Source organism: Paralichthys olivaceus, chromosome 23, assembly GCF_024713975.1.
Source record: "Paralichthys olivaceus isolate ysfri-2021 chromosome 23, ASM2471397v2, whole genome shotgun sequence".
NCBI classification, from domain to species: Eukaryota; Metazoa; Chordata; class Actinopteri; order Pleuronectiformes; family Paralichthyidae; genus Paralichthys; species Paralichthys olivaceus.
Genome location: NC_091115.1, coordinates 4630886 through 4652755, shown reverse-complemented (window position 1 = coordinate 4652755; position 21870 = coordinate 4630886). Strand labels below are relative to the sequence as shown.

Genomic DNA, 21870 nt, shown 5'->3' with positions numbered 1-21870 from the left:
ATTCAGCCAGAGAAACACACAAAACCCAAAACCACAGGTCAGCAGTTTGCTTTTTGCAGCATCTTTAATAATTTCTGACATTCTTTAAAAGAAGGTACATTTATTTATTGAAAAATGTTTTTAATCTCTCCATAAACTTTCATCTGTTCCTGTCACTGTCCTTCCTCCTGTACACCCACAGGCATTAAAGGGTCAATAGAGATTTGAGTAATCTGATGCAGAGGGGCTCAGACCCAGAAAATAAAAATAGAAAATAATTGAAATCACAGCAGAGTGTCCGCAATTGCTGCTCTCCTCCACTAGCTCCCTCTTTTATCCCTGGTGGGTATCTGAGGGTAAGTGGGCCGTGCGAGAGGTCATCTCTACGCCAGCGTGGCCTCGGGAAAGCTCGGCATCATAACTGAAGGACAACGACGTGTCCGCAAAGGTTGACTGAGTCATCCAGCTGCATTTAAAGTGCATGTGTGTCACTTTTTTTTAAACATTAACAATAGGAAATGTCAGCGTTACACCAGCATCATATTAAACTGGATTCAATCTTAATAGAAATCTCAGTCTGTGAATGTTTTTTCTTTTCAACCAGAGGCGATGGAGCTCTCGGGTCAAATCACGAATGAGGTTGAGGTCGTCGGAGCGGACGGATCCTACATGCTGTGCCGCCTGTTGTGGATCATGGCCATGATGTGGGTGAGGTCCAGACTCTTCATCATCACCTCCATGAAATCGTTGTCAGTGCGAGCGCCAGCCACAAACTCCTCCAAGGAAAGCTCACCTGCAGACAAAGATTTGATCCACATGGATTCAATTTTTAGTTCTTATAACTACTCTTTGTCCCTTGAGGGGAATGAGGCGTCGAGGATCTGCCTCCATCTGGGCCTGTCCCTGAACATATTGTGTCAGACCAATCTTTGTCAGCTCGGCCACTCACCGTCTCCGTTTATATCAATCCTGTCAAACACGCTGTTGGTGAAATCCTCTGCGGTTGATTCCTGACTTTCATTTCCATTGATGGCACGAATGGCCTGTTGGAAACAACAACAAAAAAGAATAAAGACCATTCAAGAAGGAGCCCGGGGAAACACAGAGTGAAAGATGCATGATGTCCACTCCACCTTTATGATGTTGAGGAGCTCGTGTCTGTCGATGCAGCCGTTTCCGTCCACATCATAAAGTTTGAAGTACCAGCGCAGCTTGTGCTCCATCTTTCCTCGCATCACCAGGCTCAGAGCTGCCACGTACTCCATGAAGTCTATGTAGCCGTCCTGCAGGGACAAGCAGGGACGTGAGATGTTTGCTCTTCTTTTATCAAAACATCAGTGATTATGTTACGTTATGTTTCAGGTGCCACATCAGATCCTCCTCATCTCATCTCCAGGGACTGTCTGTCTTAGCATCAAAGTATTGTCTCACGGATAATCTCACTGTTTAAATGATGCATGGAGATTATACCCTGGCCTTTTTTGTGAGCTGAGGAGGGGGGGGGGACTAAATATAGACGTGCAGCTCCTCAGACGGACATCCTGCGATGACCCTGACATGTGCTCACTCTTTATAATCTGAGATTCAAGGGGCAAAGTGGAACACAGGCCGCACTGGAGGTCACTGCGACACTTTGACCTTTCAAAGATGTCTAATGTGATAATATCTTTGCCCCTCGGATTTTTAAAGACATAATTTTTAGCTGTGATTGACCCTTTTCAGTCATTTCTGACAATCAGCTGCAGAACGTGTCGTTTTCACCCCCTGTCTATTTGTCTGTGAGCAAGATTACACAAAAAACTATGAGACAGATTCACACTAAACTCAGTGGGAGGGTGTGGTATGAGTCAGGGAAGAACCCATGACATTTGAATCAAGATCATTTTTTTCATATTTTAATGTATTTATTTATATTTCGCTTAATAAAATGTATGTATTCATTTATGGATTTTCTCGCTGTTTCATTCGGATTTATTCCAATTTACCTTTAAAAGTTTTTCAAGTGGAAATCTTCTTGAATTTAACTGTAATTCTCGTGCATCTCACCTTGTTCATGTCAAATGTGCGGAACATCTGCTCGATGTAGGCGTTGGCCTCCTGGTCCAAACCACGCAGCCCGAAGAACTGCTTGAACTCGTGCAGGGTGAGCTGACCTGAGGGGCACTCGGTCATGAACTTCTTGTACCAGAGGTGCATCTCCACGGCCTGCAGGTCGTCCACGGTGCTTCCTGTGGAGTTTCCCATCGCTCCGATGACCCAGTGTTTGTATCAAGTGTCTGGAATCTCGAGCAGCTGCTGCACAAACCCGTCCGGCCCAATTGGTCTACTGTGAAGTGGAGGCGCTCCTTCTTCACAGTCACACAACAGTGGGACTCAGAGCTGAAGCCGGTGGGGGCCTTTTGTAGGTGACTGTGTGTGGAGGATGAGTCGGCCCACACCCCTCTGTGTCCTCAGGTCTAATCGCCGGCTGTAATCCAGACGAACATGCAGATGATCGGCTTAATCGCCCCATTAAGAGGGCAGGTTGCCTGGTGCACCTCTGTCTTTGTCTCCCCTGAGATGTGCTGACAAACGCTGTGCAGCTTTCATCGCTCACGTGGAGACGGTCATGCTTCTGTGGTGCAGCTTTAATGCTCTTAAGACAAAACACAACAACCCTGTCTCCCTCAGCTTCAGATGGATCTAATGGCAGAATATGAAATGAATAAAATATATATATACGTTTTGAAGGGGAAGGGGAGATGAGGGGTAATAAGATGAAACATGCAACTTCACCACTAGATGTCACTACATTCGACACACTGAGCCTTTAAAGGTGACCTCCGGGGAAAGTCTCCGGACTTCTTCCACACATTTAAAACACATTTAAAAAACAATCTGAATACGTCACCTTGGACTCTGTGACTAAATGACTAAACGGTTTTTGGTAGATAAATTTATTTGGATATTAGAGTATGAAACCAGGCTGTGTGAGTTATGGCTGATTTGTACAATAACTGAACAAACATGACAGCTTGAATTTTTAAAGTGAATACGAAACAATGCAGAATTCCCATTGATCTCAGGGTGAATATGAGAAAATATATGCAATCAAATCTCACTTCTTATATAAGATTCATTTGCGGCAGCAATCAAAAAATATACTTGTTTGTTGATTTCAGCAGCTGAAATAGAGACAAGTAATACTAATATAAACATGTCAGTGCTTACATTGCATTCTGAATGCACTTATATTGAAAATATAAGGATTAATACAAAACTAAAACTAAAAACTTCATTAGTAAATGCAGCTGGGGATCACCTTTAAAGCAACATGTCACTTTCCACATTTCTCACATTGACGTCAGATAAAAGTTACCAGCGGAAAACATTCGTATTAAAGCAGCGATGGTGACTCATCATTCTTCCATGGCAGCGTAAAAGATGAACTGGACAAAAATCGACACTTTCATATTGAATCATGAATGAAGTTCACAGGCACAGGTTTAAAAATGAATTTGGCCGTAGATGCTATGAAGCAGTTTTACCTCCACAAGGTCGTTATGTTTTCACCACTTTCTGTTTGTTTGTGAACAAGATGAAGCAAAAACTACCGGATTTCCACGAAACTGTGAGGACAGTTGCGATATGGGTCAGTTAAGAACTTGATCAACATCAACGACATGTTTAGGGCACTGATATGAATGTGTACAAATAAAAAAACCTGGATTTAGTGGCTTTAAATGTGGTTTCATGAGGGGAGTGTTGGGCCTTGGTGGAGGTAGGTACTCTGAAATGGTATAAAGTATGCTTCCGTAGTGTTTTAATTTGGTTTGCATTACCCTGTCATATCAACAGGTACGATGGATGAATCTAACAAAGAGCCCGAAATGTTTTCCAACATTTTGAAAGAGCTTTTGCTGACCATAACAAAAACATAAAAATGTACAAGACTCGTAAGAGTATGTAACAAATAGTTATGTTATAAGAGCTTAAAAAAAGTAAAAACTTGTACACTTCAGTAAGGCCTCATTTTTCTCATTCATCGTGCATTTTTACGATGCACATCTTCGCTGTGTGTCGGAGCTCGGGCAGATCTCTCTTGTCCCCGCTGCCACGCTGCTTCTCTTGCCCCGGTGCAGATGTCTGTAGATGGAGTCGAACGCCGACGCTGTGTATCGTGCAAACAGGCTGGTCCACCTCACCGCCTCCACCATCCACTGCACGCTGCGGCCCACGAAGGCCACAAACACTGTGGTGTAGTGGGCGAGCAGCAGCAGGCTCCTGCCCAGCTGGCGGGCATGGTTGATGATGAGGTTGACTCTCTGGTCGTGTCCTGCCTTCTTCATGTTTCCTTCTTCGACGTCACTGATGCAAAGGAGTGAGTATGTTTAGTTTCAAGGCTCCTTTTTTCATCTTTAACATTATTCTTTACTGTAATAAGTATGTTAGAGAGCGAGAGAAGCTAAAGAGGGAAAATGCAAAGCGTGGAATGGAAGAACTGAGCTTGGAAATAGTATTTACATTTGGAATAATAGGATGGAAGAATTGAATATGGCCTAGATCTCTCTAGATGTAACGCTGACACTGTTGGTTACCATCGAGCAAAGAAGAAGAAGAAGCTTTCAAATATCAAGGGTGATAAGAGATACAGTGGGGCAAGAAGGAGGAGGAGGAAGAAGAGGATGAAGAAGAAGGATGGCAGTAATGCACCCTGACCTTAGTTGCCACTTGCCAATAAAGCAAATGGAGAAGGAGGAAGAGGAAGAAGGAGAAGAAGGTGGAGGAAAAGAAGAAGGAGGTGGAAGGAGAGAGAGGAGGAGAAGAAGGTGGAGGAGGAAGAAGATGATGAAGAAGAAGGATGGCAGTAATGCACCTTGACGTTAGTTGCCACTTGCAAAAAAGCAAATGAAGAAGGAGGAGAAGGAGGAGAAGGAAAAGAAGAAGGAGGTGGAAGGAGAGAGAGGAGGAGAAGAAGGTGGAGGAGGAGGAAGAAGATGATGAAGAAGAAGGATGGCAGTAATGCACCTTGACGTTAGTTGCCACTTGCAAAAAAGCAAATGGAGAAGGAGGAGGAAGAGGAAGAAGGAGATGAAGGTGGAGGAGGAAAAGAAGAAGGAGGTGGAAAAGAAGAAGGGGGTGGAAGGAGAGAGAGGAGGAGAAGAAGGTCGAGGAGGTCGAGAAGGTGGAGGAAGGGGGAAGAGGAGAAGAAGAATGAGTCGAACAAGACAGACGGTCCCTGGACGCTTCGGGGATTTGCAGACGGTCCCTTACGTGGTCCGATCCGTCCAATCAGCGCAGAGGCAGCTCTGTTTCCGGGATGTGTCTGGTGATGTGGCTCAGCTCTGAAATCCATCCGAGGAGAAATAGCAAAGAAGCCCGGACACTTTGACCTGAGAGCCGCGGACACCGGTGAGTGCGAGCTGCTGCCTTCTGCTCATATCCCCGCGCTCGTGGCGGCTCCGCACCGCTGTCACGCACCGAAACTCCGGTGCGTGGCGGGGGGGGGGGGGGGGGGGGGGGGGGGTCAGCTTTTTAGAACGGCGGCGCTGATCTACGAGTTGTCGGTGTTAGCCTGCTAAGCTAACAGGACTCTGCCGTGGGAGCCGCCGAGTAAACACCGGCGCGTCCCCCGCTAACGTCTCCGGTTTTCACGTTTTCTCCTCGCGGTGTCGGTGTCCGGTAGCCCGCGCGGTTCACGGTGGTTTCTCTCGTTATTATGTTAAACCCGTTCTGTTCAGCGACGCGGTGACGCAGCCGCAGTGCCGCCGTGCACTGAGGGTTCGGAAACACTCGGAGACGCTCGCCCCGGTCCGGAGGAGAAACAGGGTTAGGGGCCGTCTGACAATGTGTTGCTGTGGATGTGATGGAAAACAAATAGGTTATAGAGTTACAGAAAATATTAGTATTCGCATAAACACGGTGTAACACATTTGTTTGGTTGAAATAAAAAAAATCTGTCTCTATCTATCTGTCTATCTATCTATCTATTTATCTATCTATCTATCTATCTGTGTATCTATCTATTTGGGTACATATGGAGCTTCAAGTTCATTGAGATCTGAAATATGATGATTTTACTCAAAAAGATAAATGTGTACTATAATATAATGCATAGAACTTGGTCTATATGTTATTCTACATGTAATCTAAATATAAATTCTGCAAAAACATATAAATCAGTTTCCCAGAGTCAGTTTTTGATTGAAATTGAGAAACGGAATCAAGTGATTTTTTTTTTTGTGCTATTTTTGTGGGACAAATTATTTAAACAGATCCATCATTTATCCCCCCGTCATTGACTAACTGATAAATTGACTAATTGCCTCAGTGGTAATTGGTAATGCCATTAAAAAGATATATTTAACCGGTGAAACCTCAGCGACTGAATGGACTTTGGGATTGTTTTGTCAATAATGAACTCTGTCTCAGTCTCAAATACATAAAACTTTTCTGTGTGTCCTGTCACTGCCTGCATGTGCAAACAAAGGTAGAATAAATATACCCAGGACTGTGCGTGTATCAACATCCTTTTCACAGGGCGCGCCCTCGGGCATCAGAGTGGGATTGCTTGTTGAGCTCGGACACGGTGAAATGTCACATGTGCATTAGATACTTTGCATTATGAAAAAACTCCAGGCTGCATTTATGACACTATAAATGACACAGAGTTATGCCTCCACCTACAGTGTTGACAGAGGATAATGGAAAAAGTTGGCAGCTCCAAAAGAGGTTTTGAAAAAGAAAGGTGAAACATTTCCACCATTTTATCTATAGCGAACAGAAAAGTGCAGGCAGGTGCAGCTGAGAAATGGTTTCTAATTTCTAATGTTAGTTACTAAAGCCTCAAAGCTTCTTTCCCCCCCCCCAGTGCCATCTCGATGTTGAGCCGCCTGGCCAATGTCCTCCAGGAGCTCTCTGGAGAGGACGGCCCAGATGGAGACTCACAGGTGAGAGGGCAAAACATGCATTTATAACAAATTATAATGAAGAGTATTTTAACTGTCCTCTGCATTTAGATGAGAATGTGTAGATAATATATGTGGTAAAAAATGGGACAAAAAGAGCAGAGGGTAGAAATGTCTGCCTGTCACCCTTTGAATTAAAGATGAGTTCTCGTATTCTGTTTTCAGACATGCACTGAATTCCATACAAAATTTTCCGAGTCATTTCCTGTGGACATTTTCCAGGACTTCTCCTGCCAGCCCCCAAGTAAAACGTCTGGAGAATGTCAGATGAGCTCATGTGGCAATACAGCAGTAAAATGTCCTGAGAATTAACAGCGGGCGAGTGGGAGTGTTGATGATGTTTCCTACATACATCAGATTACTAAGTTTGGTCCCTCAGGGGAGAATGGATGGTCAAAATTAGTAGAGGCTGAAGAAGAAAAAAAACTTTACTTTGCTCTCATCTGTAACACAGGCTTTCTGTCAGGACATTTTTATCCTCAAGGCCAAGGTGAAAATAACCCAGATGGACTTGTTAAGGTTTACTAACCTCGCCCAGAGATACAGGCTGAGCAGGACTGAGTAAACTGACTTTCACTTCTTTTTGTGTGTAGGGTATGCTGGTGCCTCAGCTCCCTGGCGGTGAGGGCCAGGCTCCGCTGGAGTCTGAGGTACCTGAGGAGGCCATGGAGAGGCTGGCTCACCTGGAGCAGCTGGTGGTGCAGCTGAAGGAGCTCATTCGGGACAAAGACACTCAGCTCGTCCAAAAGGACACAGAGCTGGCCAACAAAGATGCTCAGCTCAAGGTAAATATTCCTGTGTGTGTTTGCTGTCAACACCTTTCCCCATAGATATATATGTCTGAAAACCAAAGCTTTTCTTTCCCAATATCCCCAGAATGAAAAGGAAGAGGCCGACACTCGATTCACCAAACTCAAACTGCAAGCCAAAGCTAAGATGGCGTCCCTCAACAAACAGATTACTGATTTGAAAGGATCTGGAGGCGGAACAGTAAGTTTGAAAGTGTTAGGGTTATTACAAAAAACATCTTGTACAGAATAAAAAATTAGTTAAAGACACATCAAGCCAGTTGGTTTTTATTTGACTTGAGCATCTGTTTTGTCTGAAGCTGAGCCCAGACAGCTCTTTCACTGGAGCTGCAGTCGAGGAGGAGCTCCAAGAACTAAAGAACAAGCTGAGCGAGGCGGAGGCCAACAGCAGGGAGCTCGGACAGCAACTCCAGGCCACACAGCAGCTTCTGCAGGAGAAGGAATCTGCCCACACTGAACAGGTGACATGTCAAACTGTAATGAACTGTTAATAATTAACTGTGAATGTCCAGAGAAAAGATCCCTCTGGATGATTGTATTTTTTGTTTTGTTTTCAGTTGCAGACGCTGCAGGCGGTGGTGTGTGAGAAGGATGTGCGTTTCCAGGAACAGATTCTGAAACATGAGGAAGAGCTGATGAGGGTCACACTGCAGTCTCAGAATGACGGAGAGCTTCAGCAGGTACAAGATAGACAAAATGAGCATTTTAATTTACAAGAGCTTAAGTTGACACATCAAAAGTCAAATCCCCACAATGTTCAATTTAGCATAATTGAAAATTAAAATTATTTCAAAATCAATGAATTATTCTCTGAAACTCAACAAAAATGTGGAAAATGCCTTTTCCCCCTGTTAAAGAAATAAAACCCTGTAACACCACCAAAATGAAATGTGGTCTCTACCGACCCTTACCACATCCTTCCAACAAGTTTTGTGGTTATCTGTCCTGTAGTTTTTGTGTAATCCTGCTAACTAACAGACAGACACACAACAAACAAACACAAATGAAAGGATGACAACTTTGGTGGAGCTAATTAAACTTTGATGACAAATAACTGGATATCTGTCTCTGTTCATATCCCGGTGTCAAACTCAAAAATGTTTCAGTTTCCAAAGCAGTGGAAGAGAAGATAATTGCCACGCTTCACACATACATTCATAGTCTCAGCCTCTTTCTTAGTGTTGTTGTTGTTTTGTTTTTCTCAGGCTCTACAGGCAGCCCAGAGGCGCTGTGAAGAGCTCGCGGAGGCTTTAAAATCTCGCTCCCAAGTGCTGGAAGTGCTGCAGGAGGAGGTGAACAGTGCAGATCAGCAAAAACAGGTACAGATCCTGTCGGACGAGATGCCGTCTGAGCAGCTTCTAATTCTTTTCTTCGTGTTGGCATATTTACAAACACTTTGTTAGCTAGGAAAACGTCTCCTATCTAATGACAAGATAAGTGTTGAAAAGACGACACACCTGAGATGAGGTTGGCACGTCTTTTATATGCATTGTTTGGCTTTGCCACACACCCACTCATATCCCCTCTCTCTCTCTCTCTCTCTGTGCCTCACCCTCTCTTTCTGCTCAGATCTTGACTGCTCAGTTCCGGCAGATGGAGCAAGAGCTGGCAGAGGCCATAAAGCTGAGGGAGGAGGAGAGGCAGCAGTGGGTCGAACAGGCCAGCAGGGCCGATGTAGAGCTTGCAGCCCTTCGATCCAGCCTGGAGGCTCTGGAAAGAGAGGGAATGGAGGCAGACAGGCAGCAAAACGAGCTGCTCTCCCTGCGAGAGTCTGAGCATGTTCGTCAGGAGGCTCTGGGGAAGGAGAAGATGGAAGTTGCCAGGCTGGAGAGAGAACTGGCTCTGATGAAAGAGGCTGAGCTCGCAGCCGTCCAAGCGAGCCATGATTCTTCAGAGAGAGACCAGGCAGAAATAACTCGGCTTGAAAGCGAACTTGCATCTATGAGAGAGGCGGCAGTTCATGTCAGCGAGGATGGTGTAGAGAGGGAAAAGTCAGAAATAGAAAAATTAGAAAGAGAGCTGGCTTCTCTTAAAGAGGAGCAGGCAGATGCTCAGAAGAAGGACGAGATCTTGGTTGAAGTTTGGAGGCATTTAAGAGCTCTGGCTCCAGATGATGTTCAAACCTCAGAGGAGAATGTCGTCCCTGCCGACCTTCCTCTTCTCCTGGACGCTGTGCAGTCGATTAACAACCAACTGACGAGGCTGAAAGACAAACAGAGGGAGAGTGAGGAACAGCGTGCAGAGCTCACCCACACCGTGGAGACCCTTCAGGGTAAAAGCACATGTATCTAGTTGTGTGTGGGATTGAATGTTTTAATGAAAGATATCAAGTTTGAGTTGATGACATTTTAAAATGATCGTCTGATTTTCAGAACAACTCGACAGAAAAAACACAGAACAGGAGGAGGCCACGGCCAAGATGCAGCAGCTGGAGCAGCAAATTCTTACAGTAGGTGTTAAAGGTCCATTTACAGCTGGTGTAAACTTGTCTGTTTGTTTTGTTGTTGTTTGCTCTATGAGCTTTCAAATGCTCTGCCCTGTGTCTGGAATGTGATCAGATCTAAATAAGCAAACTTAGAAGGGCCCTCAGAGAGCACATACCTCCGCCATGTTAAAGAAAGAGAGAAGAACTCCCTGGGTCAGATAACAGTTATTCAATTTTGTATGAAGCATTTTATTTGTGGGCTTTGTACGGTTCCCCACCCTCTGCTCTGTAGCCGGATATGCTGCTGATATAGATTTAAATTTTTACACTGGCTTCTTCTTCAGCAAATCATAACTTTCAGTCCATCCATTTTTGAAAAGATGGTCACAGTTTTGTTTCTTTCTTCCAGTTCTCTGAAAGAGGTGAAGTGACTGAACCGTCAGCAGAGGATTCTTCTGAAACTGAAAAGGGTAAAAAAAAAATCTATCTTACAGAAAAAGTCACACAAAATATTGAAACAGAATCAAACAATATGGAACTGTTATCGCCAAGATTAACTGATTAGATTTCAGTAATCAAACCTCATATGAGATAAAAAAATGTAAGTGGGCATTTCCCTGGTTGGTGAAGGCAAAAAACCACAGGGTGGTAATTCTAGTTTTCTATTTACTCTAAAATCCTCATGTTTTTGCTCCGCAGCTCACATACTGGAACTGGAGCAGCAGCTATTAGAAAAAGACAATGAGTTGGTTGCCCTGCGAGAATCCCTCAGACTTGCTAAAGACCACAGCTCCAGTCAGGTTGCATCCAGTGAGATATACGATCAGACTCCAGAGCAGGATCAGGACGACAGTTCAGCCGCCTGTGACAGATCTGTAGCTCTTCCTGACCTAATGGAGGAGACACAAGAGGAAGACACCACCCTAGTGGCTGGGGACACCTCCATCTTTTCAATTTCTGCTGATAATGAGAGCAGTCCAGAGCTTATCGGACACCAGTCTGAGTCCCCAGAAGAATCCAAAGGGACTTCCTCTGACGAAATGGTCGCCAGTAGTGATTCAGAGGTGGCTCACAGCAGCTGGACCCTCCTGGAAGCTGTGAATCAAGATGGAGGCCAGGAGTGGCCCTCCATCCTGCAGGACTTTGGCCAACTGCAGCTGCAGTCATGGGAGGCGACAAGCATGGAGCAGGAAACCTCCACAGTTCAAGTCGAATCCTCCTCTGTCATCATCCGAGAGACAGTTCAGGTTCATGTAACTCAGCAGAGTTCTTCTTCCGCAGATGCTAACGTGCCCTCTGGCCAGGTGTTTGCTCAGGCCTTAGCCGAGGAGCTCCAGAGGAGGTACAGTGAACTTCTGGCTGAGCTGCAGAGGCTCAGAGAGGCAGCTGCAGAGTCACAGGAGAAAATCAAGAATCTGGAAGAAGAAGCACAGTCTCTTACTGCTGCAAAGGAAGAGGCAGAGTCTCAGGTCAATAACTTTGCAGAGGAGCTTAAGATAACCAGACTGGAGCTGGATGCGGTTTCCCAGCAAAGTAGCTCAATGGTCGAGAAGCGCAGCGTTGAAATGCAGCTTCTGGAGGAACAGATAGACATTTTGAACGTTGAAAGTAAAGCTAAGGAGGAGAAGATCCAGAGCCTGCAGAGCAACTTGGAAACAACCCACCAAGCTCTGTCGGAGCAGGACAGTCAGGTGAGGATGCTGAGCGCTCAGCTGGAGGACACTGAACTGCTCTCATCTAAGCTACAAAAGAGCCTGCACGATATGGAAAACAGTGTGTTGGAATGTTCCCAAACATCAGACCTCAACAATGAGTCTTTGTCAAAGAAGGACTTGGAGATCAGTGACCTGCAGCTTAGTCTCAGTCAGAAAGAGCAAGAGATGATGGAGCTCAATGACAGTATGTCCACTAAACTGCTTCAAGTAGAAGAAGAGAAGTTCCAGATCGACCGTGAAGTCAGTAAACTGAAGGAGCAGATCGTGGAACTTGAGAAAGTGAGAGATGAGAAACAGCAAGTGAGTCGTGAAGACTCGACCACGCATGTTGATAATGAGCTTGGTAGTTTGCGAAGGGAGAAAGGAGAGCTGGAAACCCAACTAACAAACACAAAGAAGAAGTTGCAGGCTGCACTTGTGCAACGTAAAGAGCTCATGAGGAAGGTCGCTGAATTTGAGGTGGCAGCGAAAAAAAGGAAAGAGCAAGATGAGTTAGCGAAGGAAGAAGATCCTGCAAATGATCCAGAAGTAGAAAAAACAAGAGAACATGATATTAAAGAAATGGAGAATAAACTCCAGGAGCTTGAAGAAGCTTTAAGATCTAAAGAGGAGACCGTTGAAAGTCTCAAGCTAAAGATTAGCCAACAAGATCAAGTCATTTCTGAGACGCTCGACTTGAACAGAAAATTAAGCGAAGAAGCCGAAAACACTCAGCAGGTTTCAGACATTTCCTCTGAAATGACTAAGTTAGAATCCCAAGTGGCCTTTCTGAAAGCAGAGTGTGAAACGCTTCAAAAGAAGCTTCAAGAGGCTCAAGAATCTCGCAAAGAAACCATCCGCAAAGCAAAAGAGAAAGACCGACACCACCGCGAACAACTGAAGCAGCAGAAGGAAGAATACAACGAGCTGATGGAACGTTTTGAGGCACAGAGCGAAGACAGAGAAACCCTTTTGACTAAACTGAGCGAATTGGAAGAAAGAGTGTGCACGGAGAAAGAGAACCTGCCTCAGCAAGCAACCAAACAAGTAGAGAATCTGGAGAAGCAAGGAGCAGGCGATTGGGTCCAGGAGGACTGGGTGGACTTTGCCACATCTGAGCCTGAATCGTTACAACCACAAATTGGTGATCCAGCTCCGCCTCCTGCAGAGCCGTCTGACGGACACTCAGCACAAATAGTGGAATCTCTGAAAGCTCTTAGAGACGAGATCCAGAAAGTGCGCATCGCTAACACAGAGCTAGAGAAACAGCTGCAGGAAACTCAGACCAGTCTGTCACTGAAAGAGGCTGAACTACAGGATTTGGGCGAGGAGCTGCAAGCGCTGAGAGAAAAAGAAAAACAGATTGACGCACTTTCAGGGGAAATAAGTGATCTTCGAGAAAAGTATTTTCAAGCTGAGACTCATGCAGAAACCCTAAAAGCAGAGATGGAAGCTGCAACCAAAGAAGCATCTGCAGATTCAACAGCCTCCATCGCGAATCTTCAGGCTGAATTGGAAGACTTCAAGCAGTTCCTCGAAAACAAGAACCACGAGATAATGGAGCTGAGTCAGCAGCTAAGTGAGCAGAATGCTCTCATCCACTCAATGCAAGATACAGTGTCTCAGAAGGATCAACTAATCTCTTCTTTACAGGGAGAATTAAAGGTTGAGCAGGAAAAAATCCAGAGGTTAGAGGTCGAGGTTCCCCTGAAGCAAGAGGAAGAAAAAGACAGCGAGGCAAAGATCCAGCAGCTTCAGCGAAAACTTCAGGCTGCTCTGATCTCTCGCAAAGAGACACTGAAAGACAATAAATCCAAGAAGGAGCAGCTTGCGTCGACGGAGAAGCTCATGGCCGAGCTGCAGCAGAAACTTGTGTCGGCAGAAGATGAGCTGGAGAAGCTGCGAGCAGAAAGGCTTAGGCTGATTGATGAGGTCGATCGAACGTTGCTTGAGAACCAAAGTCTTGGATCGTCCTGCGAGAGCCTCAAACTGGCCATGGAAGGCATAGTGAATGAGAAAGATGCTTGCAAAAGAGAAGTGGAGTTGGCACAAGAAGAGGCCGCCAGGGTGAGCAGAGAATGGGAGAACAAGGTTCAAGGCATGAAGGATGAGTACGAGACTTTGCTCAAATCTTATGAAAACGTGAGCGACGAGGCGGAGCGAGTAAGACGCGTCCTGGAAGCTGCCAGGCAGGAGAGACAAGAGTTAGCTGCCAAAGTTAGGACACATGAGGTTAAAAGGCAAGAGGCCGAGCAGCAGGCGGAAGAGGCGCACAAAGAGGTGGATTCAGTGAAAGACAAAATGAGGAAATTTGCCAAAACAAAGCAGCACAAAATTCTGGAGTTAGAGGAGGAGAATGAAAGACTGAGAGAGATGCAGGAGAAGCCTGTGAGAAAACGAGTGGACAACACTCTCAAAGCTGATGCTGAAAGACTTGAAGAAGAGATGGAGGCTCTGAAAGTTGAGCTGGAAGCCACAGCTGCAGAGAAAGACTCTTTAGTGCAGCAGGTGGAAGAACTGAGGGAGCAGCTTGGACAAATAAGAGAGAAAGAGGACAATGAAATCCAAGTGACTCCACAGAGCTCTGCTGCAGTTGTAGAAGAGGTTGTCACTGCACAGAAATCAGACATAATCATGACCAAAGCAGAGCCCGATGAGACTCAGCGTGAAGACAAAGAAAGACTGGAGGAGACTCCGGATGAACAAATAGTTGCAGCTTCTGCACCAGAAACACATTTGCAGCCCACAGAGGAGAAAGAAATGGAGGAAAAGACAGAAAGTCTTCAAGCTTTATTGGAGGAAAAAATGAAGGAGATGGAGGCCGCTGTAAACACAGAGAGAGGTCTGTGGCAGGAACGGGAGGCTGAACTCAAAGCTGAACTGGCCTCTCTTGAGCGACACCTCCAGGAAAGTCAAGAGACGCTGAGTCTTGCTGCCTCTCTAGAGAAGAGCCTGGAAGAAAGTAAAGATAGAGAAAAGGGTCTGATTGATGAAGGTTCCAAGAGAGAAATTCAATTCAAAGAACTCCTCAGAAGCCTTGAAACAGATAAAGATAACCTGGAGGAGCGTCTGATGAACCAGCTGGCCCAACTCAATGGGAGTATCGCTGGTTACCAGCAAGAAACGGCTGACAACCGGGAGCACCTGACTGAACTTCAGCGGGAAGTGGAGAGGTTGGAGAGGGAGCGAGCTGAACTCGAAGCCGAGGCTCAGAGCGAGAGGGACCGGGCTTCCAGGCTGGAAGAGGACATGAGGCAGGCCCAGAGAGAAAGAGCCGAGGCGGAGGCAGAGTCTGGTAAGCAGAGGGAGCTGGAGCAACAGCTGAAGTCTGCACAGAGGGTCAGAGAAGGCAGCCAGAGCCGAGCACGTCAGCTGGAGGAATTGCTGAGGGAGAAGCAACTGGAGGTGCGGCAGCTGCAGAGAGACAGCATCCAGTACCAGGAGAGGATCAGTGAACTGGGCCGGGAAGCGAAGGCGCTGCAGCACGGCCACGACGAGCTCAGCAAAAAACTGGAACAGTCCCAGGTGGAGTCTTCCACAACTCGAGAGAGCCTGAAGAAGATCGAGGCAGAGTTGGTTAGCTGTAAATCTCAATTGGATGACGTCCAGAAACAGTTAGACGAAGCCTTAGCCGAGAAGATTACTTTAGAACAGAACGCCCAGCAGAAAGAGGCCTTGATAATGGCTGAGGCGGAGCAAACACTGGACTCTGTTAGGCTCAGGCTGGGAGCTGAACTCAAGGAAATAGAGCTGAGGCTGGAGGAGGCCTACAGAGACCAGGAAAAGGAAGAGGAGGCAACTCTGGAGGCCAGAGCGATGGCGGAGGGAGCGGAGAGACGAGCCCAAGAGATGCAAGCCCGTCTGGATGAGTCTCTTGCCAGGTTAGCCGCCTTCTCACGCTGCATGTCCTCACTGCAAGATGACCGGGACAGAGTTTTGGATGAGGCCCGGCAGTGGGAGACTCGCTTTAATGATGCACTGCAGGGTAAGGAGGCTGAAGTACGGGAGGCTGAAACACTCGCCAAGAACCTGGCAGAGCAGCTTCAGAAAGAAACTGGGCTGAAAGAGGAACTTCAGCTCTCTGTGGACAGGTAAAAAGCTTCTCTCTGAATTTGTTCTCTTTCATTGTTCAGTTCAATTCACACTCAAAATTTAGATGAGATAAACTCGATTGTTGTTGTGTTTTTCCAGACTGCAAAAAGCAGACAAAGAGTGGCAGCTGAAACTGGAAGAGGAGGAAAAGAAAGTCTCAGAGAGTCAAGCTGTCTTCAAGGAAGAAAAGAGCAGGCATCAACAAACAACGACTGAGTTGACGTCTGCTCAAAATGAAGTCCGTGCTTTGACAGATGAGCTGGAGGGTCTTCGTCACAGAGTCCAGGCTCTGGAGGAGGCTGTAGGTCGGCTGCAGGGTGAAGTCGACAAGGCCAGGACTGAGTTAAGGGAGAGGGAGGCAGAAGAGAGGCGGCTGTGTCTGAACGTGGAGCAACTGGAGACAGACCTGAGGTCCTCAAAGGCCCTTACAGAGAGTCTGCAGACTGAGTTACATGAGAAGGAAAGAAGAGAAGTGGAAATGCTGGGGGAGAAGGAACAAGCTGTTACTCAGGTACTAACATTGATTTTATTTATGAGAGAGCAAATAGCAGCTATCGGATATTATTGACAAATTTCTCACCATTTCATGTGTGTTTTTATTTCCCAGGCTGCTGAGGAGGCTAGAAAGGAGGCGGACAGCCGGGCACACGACGCTGAGAAGGAGCTGGAGCAGAGAAGAGAAGAAGTTCGGGAGCTGGAAGAAAAACTGCGAAAGGTTGAGGAAGAGAGCAACAACAGAAAAGCCAGGCTGGACTCTTTCATGAATGCCATGGGCTCCTTACAGGATGACAGAGACAGAGTCCTCAACATGTACAAACAGCTGGAGGAGAAACACCTGCAGGTAATGTGCAGAATACAGATATTTATAACCTGTATTGTTTTTCTAGTAGCTGATATAATATTTGTATTGTTTCCCAGGTCATGATGGAGAAGGATGGTCTGATCCAAGAAGCAGCGGGGGAGAACAACAGCCTGAAGGAGGAGCTGCGCTCTCTGCTGGTCCAGAGAGACGACCTGTACGCTGAAAAAGGCAAACTGTCGGCTCAGCTTCACGGCTACCGTGAGGAACTTAACCAAGTCCTGAGCATGAAGGACTCCCAACACAAACAGCTTCTGGCAGCTCAGAGAGAGCGGATCACCTCTCTGGAAAGGGAACGGGAGGAATTGGAAAGTCAGTTAAAGAGCGTTAGCAGAGCCAGAGAGGCAGAGGTGGAGGCAGTGACGGTGGAGAGGGAGACTCTCAGTCAGGCTGCTGACAGTGTGACAGTGACTCAGGTGATAGATGCTCCTGGGGCAGAGGTGGAGAAGCTGAGAGAGCAGCTGCAGGTGGCAAGAGAACAAGTGGAGGCTTTGGAGGAGAGCCTATCAAAGGAGAGACAGGAGCAGGACAGCAACAGCAAAGAGCTGGCTGATCTGCGATGGGAGGGAGGCGTGATGAGGACAGAGTCAGAGAACGCTCAGGAGAGGGTGGCCGAGCTCGCCCAAGACCTGCTGGCCGTCGAGCAGAAGCTGCTAGAAGAGAAAGAAGCGACGGCGCTGCTGAGAGCGGAGAACCAGTCGTTTGCTAAAGCCATGGCCTCCCTCCAGGACAGCAGGGACCAGGCAGTGAACAAGGTCCAGGAACTGAACCTGAAACTGGAGGAGGTGAGCCAGGCAGGTGGCGCCGCGGTTCACAGCAGCCCAGGAGGCTCCACTGGAGAAGTGTGGGGCCTGAAGAACGCACTGCAAGCACTTCAAAATGACAGGGAGCGATTGGTGAGTGACATGTGTGACAATAATCAACAAGAAAAACTCTATCTACAAACATGTTTGGGTTTTTTTTACATGAATTGTCACAGACTTTTATTTGAACATCAGTTTTTGTCGTTCCCTCTGTCTGTGTGCAGCTGGAGCAGCTTCAAACACAAACATCTGAGATGAAGAAGCAGAAGTCGGAGCTGGCGCGGCTGGGAGCAGGGGAGCTAATTAAAATCAGCCAGGAGCTGTTTGAGGAGAAGACAAAGAACGAAGACATGCTGGGCGTCCTCACGCAGCTGGAGAACATGGTGGAGACTGGCAAACAGGAAATAGAGTCTCTCAGGTGAGACACATCAGGCATTTTTGTCTTTTTCAGCGATTGACTGAAAAACCATGGACCCACTGAAGTGATGCCAGTGTCTGTAATAATTGAGCTTAGTCTTATATTGCCTGCGATTCTGAGAACCTTGTTGTTTTTCTTTAGGCTGGAGCGTATTGACTGGATGGCTCAAGCAGAGCAGCTGAAACAGCAGACCCTCGCCACGCTGTCGGACAGGGACCAACAACTGCGACAGCTCGCCGCCATGCTGGAGGAAGCTCGCACTCACAGACCCAAACTCCAGCAGGAACACTACCAGAGAGAGGTAGGGTTTAGAAACACGTGCTTGTACTTGTAGTTGTTCTTGAGTCATTGTGAAATATCCCAACAACAACAACAACAACAACTCTCCCCAGGGCTCAGAGAAAGCAGACAGTCCTCCTGGAGCCCCGCAGGAGCGAAGCAGCCAGCTCGACGTCCACGCCTACATCGCTGAGGTCAAAGATTTACAGCGGAGGTAGAATATGGATCAAACGATACGTGATTCTAAAAGTCAGGATGTGTGTAGTGTAGATGTGTTTCTGTAACAACATAGTGGACTTTAATTCGACCTCCTCTCCATCAGGCTGGATGAAGAGACGCAGCAGAGGATGGCGGCTGAGGAGCAGCTGATGGCCGCACAGGATGGACTCAAACGGTACGAAACTGACACGAGATGAAACCCAGAGAGAATTCACACAACTAATATTTTCTAACTAGTGTTAGAAGAGGTTGTTCATGTAACAGAGTGTGTAGAAGACACTGATCATTAAATATTTAAAATTCTATAATGTTAAAGATAATATTTTTGAAACAAACACTTTTCTCTTTGTTTAGTTTTTTTTCCTGCATCCATAATTCACCTGGTCCCATTTCCGCTCTGGCAAATTCGTTTAATCACCAAAAAGTGACGGCTAACATCTGTTTTTATTATGATTATCAGTCACAGCCCGGCTCAATGGCACTCTGCACTGGAGGGGGATCACTCAGAGACGGCTGTTTTCATCGAGCCTCCGGAAGGAGCTGTCAAACGAGTACGTTTCCACTAATGTCCCAAACCGGCTAATTTGTCATCTTAATAACTGTAATTATAAAGACTTATGAGTCCGACGTTTCCCGTAACCCTGTGTTTCGTCCCCTGGCAGAGTCGGAGAGGTGGACCGGGTTTGATGCGGATGCTGCGAGTGGCCTTCTGCGCTCGCCAACGCACGCCTCTGCTGATCAGCCTCTATCTGCTCACTGTGCACGTCCTGCTGCTGATGTGTTTGGGCGGATTCCTCTGAGACCAGCTCACAAATCTGACAGATTACACTCAGACAGAGAGGAAGGGAAAGACAAGGGAACGTAACCCATGCCATCAATTAGTTTTATATTGTTACATGTAATAAATTAAAGGGTGCGAGGCTCTTCTACACACACATTGCACTTTACAGGAATTAAACGTTTAGCCAAAGTATATAGATCAATGTGGGGAGCTGTCGTCATTGGTTTTAACCGTTTTGAATATTTAATGAAAGGTGTATGACAGGGTTTTCCAAGCAGAGAGGACAGAAGGGACAAAGGTTTGATATTCCTCCTTTACTTTTTCATGGGGTTTAAAGGGAAAAGTACAATGATAATCAAGTATTTTGGCAGATGGTTTCCTCGTGTGCCTTCAGATGGGGATAGAAACAAAAAGGGTTATTTTATGTGAAAGCATAAGTTGGATATTTGGGGAAATGTCCAAAATGGGAAAGTTGGATATCTCTATATGTCTGTTTAAAAAGGTTCAGTACTGTTAGAGACTGAATTGTTTTTCTGTCCTTTGACCGCTCTGTCATATATTTCAGATATCTGTTAGTTGTTAGAGAGATTTCCACTCGAATCTCCTCAGATGGTTTCATTTAAGAAGAGTTGGAAAGTAACGCAACGAATATCAGAGAATATTCCAAAAACATTTGTGTATCAGAGCTTTTCTTAACTCTCTCACTATTAATCTCCCAACGCCTCAGATTTATATATTTGAGTACGAACTCCAGAAACCTTTTATCAGCTACTGATGAGTCAGTACCAAAATACTAATATCAGTTTGATTTTTGCAGGAAATACTTTACCAGAATTTTAAATTTGAGAACTTTTACCTGTAATGTCGTGCTTCTGTGGTACTGGTACTGTGATACTGGTACTTAAGTAACTAGAATCACAACCAGTAGAGTACATACTTCTGCCAAGGACCAACAGGAAGAAAAATACCTAGAGAGTAATCCTGGTCACGAACTTCTTCCACCTGTGTTTCTCTGTTTCCAGTTTACACTTAAAAGACAAACATGAGGGTTTTATGGATCTAACGGGAATAATTTAATTTCTCAAACTGTTGAACTTTTCTTTTCTCATAGCTCGAGGTTCAGGACCTGATGTTGTTGTTCAGTCTCTTCTTCTTCGATTCATTCATGCACAAAATAACGGAGCACGGTGCAATTTCTGTTCTGACACATTCCTCTTGTGTGCGTTTCTTTTACTTTCCTCTAAAAATCACGTATGCACACACGTATGATCTCTGTCAGGTGGATGTGGGCTTCCCTCTGTCATTATAGAGTTCTTCTCTGTCCTTGCTTCTGTTGCACAGACGTAGATTTTGCAGTTTGCTGTGTAGTTTTTATGGCAGATGAAGTTGCCTTAAAGTGCAATGTAACCACAGTGTGGAATCATTCCTGAGGAGGAAGACTGCTGTTTTATTATCCATCATGTTATTCACTACTCTGACGCAGCATAATATTTATTGATCATTAGTTGAAAATGTTAAACCGTCCTTTATCCTCACTGATATCGACATCACTTCCTGTTAAATCACTGGCTTTTTGTTAAACGACTCTTCTATACTCCCCTTCGTTCTGAATTAACCTTCTTCACATCTGCTGTAAATAACTGTTTAAAAGGGCTGTATAGAAAAATAAAATGTAATTAAAGTGTCGGTGGTTTAGATCAGGGGCGCATCTCGTCAAGGATGAATTATTTCCTCATTTATTTGTCCAGAAAAAACACAGCGGGACTTTTCCTCCGTTTACTTTGACTCGGTTTAATTAAATCTCTTTTCTTTCATTTTAGCTTTGAAATACTTTTACGTTTTAAACAACATAGTCTTTTGTTCTATTTTCTCAGACATGATCATCACAGCCTCTGAAAGTTAATGTTACAGTTAATCTGAAATGCACAACATTGAATGGTCTTATAAAAATACAACAATGACATAAACACACTGTTATCACTCAGACACTAAAATCACCACCACGTTTAAAACTTCGAATGATCAGTAGAGTTGTTGTCAAGATTAGATTTAAATATGTATAATATTTAAATGATGAGTTTGGATTACATCTGGAAAAAAATACTGTTGATTAATCATTTAAATTGATTTACCCTAGAATATATAAATTACTGTTTACACAATTTTAAAATTGTTTCCTGAAATAATTAAAAAACAAGAAAAATTAAATGATTAATTAATTGTTCAATCATTATGATCATTGATTATATGATTATTGGTTTTTACCTTTACTGTAAATTTTAGCGTTAAAAACTGCAGGTCTGCCCCCACGTGTGTCAACAGTGTTAAAACTTCATAAACCACAGTATTTTCTGCTCTTAAATAAGAACAATAATAGTCATAATAATAATAATCCACTACTCATAATAATAACTGATCATTTGTCTGGCACTTTATTATTATTATCATTATTATGACTTTTTCTACTAATGGTAATAATTGTAATTATGAAAATAGTTTAGTTCATTATTATTCTTATAACTGTTATTACTTGACTACTATAGTAATAATAATATTTTTTGTAGA

The 21870-nt window shown here is 45.1% G+C and overlaps 2 protein-coding genes and 1 long non-coding RNA gene across 3 annotated transcripts; 1 reads left to right on the top strand and 2 right to left on the bottom strand.

Moving 5' to 3' along the window:
* Positions 1-38: 38 nt before the first annotated feature.
* On the bottom strand, positions 39-2361 carry guca1aa (guanylate cyclase activator 1Aa). Its single transcript, XM_020107790.2, has 4 exons — positions 2026-2361; positions 1113-1262; positions 929-1022; positions 39-772 (listed from the first exon to the last, which is right to left on the bottom strand). The coding sequence occupies exons 1-4, from the start codon at positions 2221-2223 to the stop codon at positions 645-647; spliced, it is 570 nt and encodes a 189-aa protein (XP_019963349.2). The 5' UTR covers positions 2224-2361; the 3' UTR covers positions 39-644.
* A 538-nt stretch (positions 2362-2899) lies between these two features.
* LOC138406829 (uncharacterized) lies at positions 2900-5374 on the bottom strand. Its single transcript, XR_011240231.1, has 2 exons — positions 5233-5374; positions 2900-4326 (listed from the first exon to the last, which is right to left on the bottom strand). It is a non-coding gene; the product is annotated as an uncharacterized lncRNA (long non-coding RNA).
* golgb1 (golgin B1) lies at positions 5236-21009 on the top strand. Its single transcript, XM_020092188.2, has 20 exons — positions 5236-5370; positions 6830-6908; positions 7520-7711; positions 7803-7916; positions 8035-8196; positions 8293-8415; positions 8941-9054; positions 9305-10007; positions 10108-10184; positions 10570-10630; positions 10860-15945; positions 16046-16457; positions 16554-16787; positions 16865-17701; positions 17833-18026; positions 18168-18327; positions 18419-18519; positions 18628-18699; positions 18985-19075; positions 19187-21009. Exons 2-20 carry the CDS (start codon positions 6840-6842, stop codon positions 19322-19324), a joined length of 8940 nt encoding a protein of 2979 aa, XP_019947747.2. The 5' UTR covers positions 5236-5370; positions 6830-6839; the 3' UTR covers positions 19325-21009.
* The last annotated feature ends 861 nt before the right edge of the window (positions 21010-21870 follow it).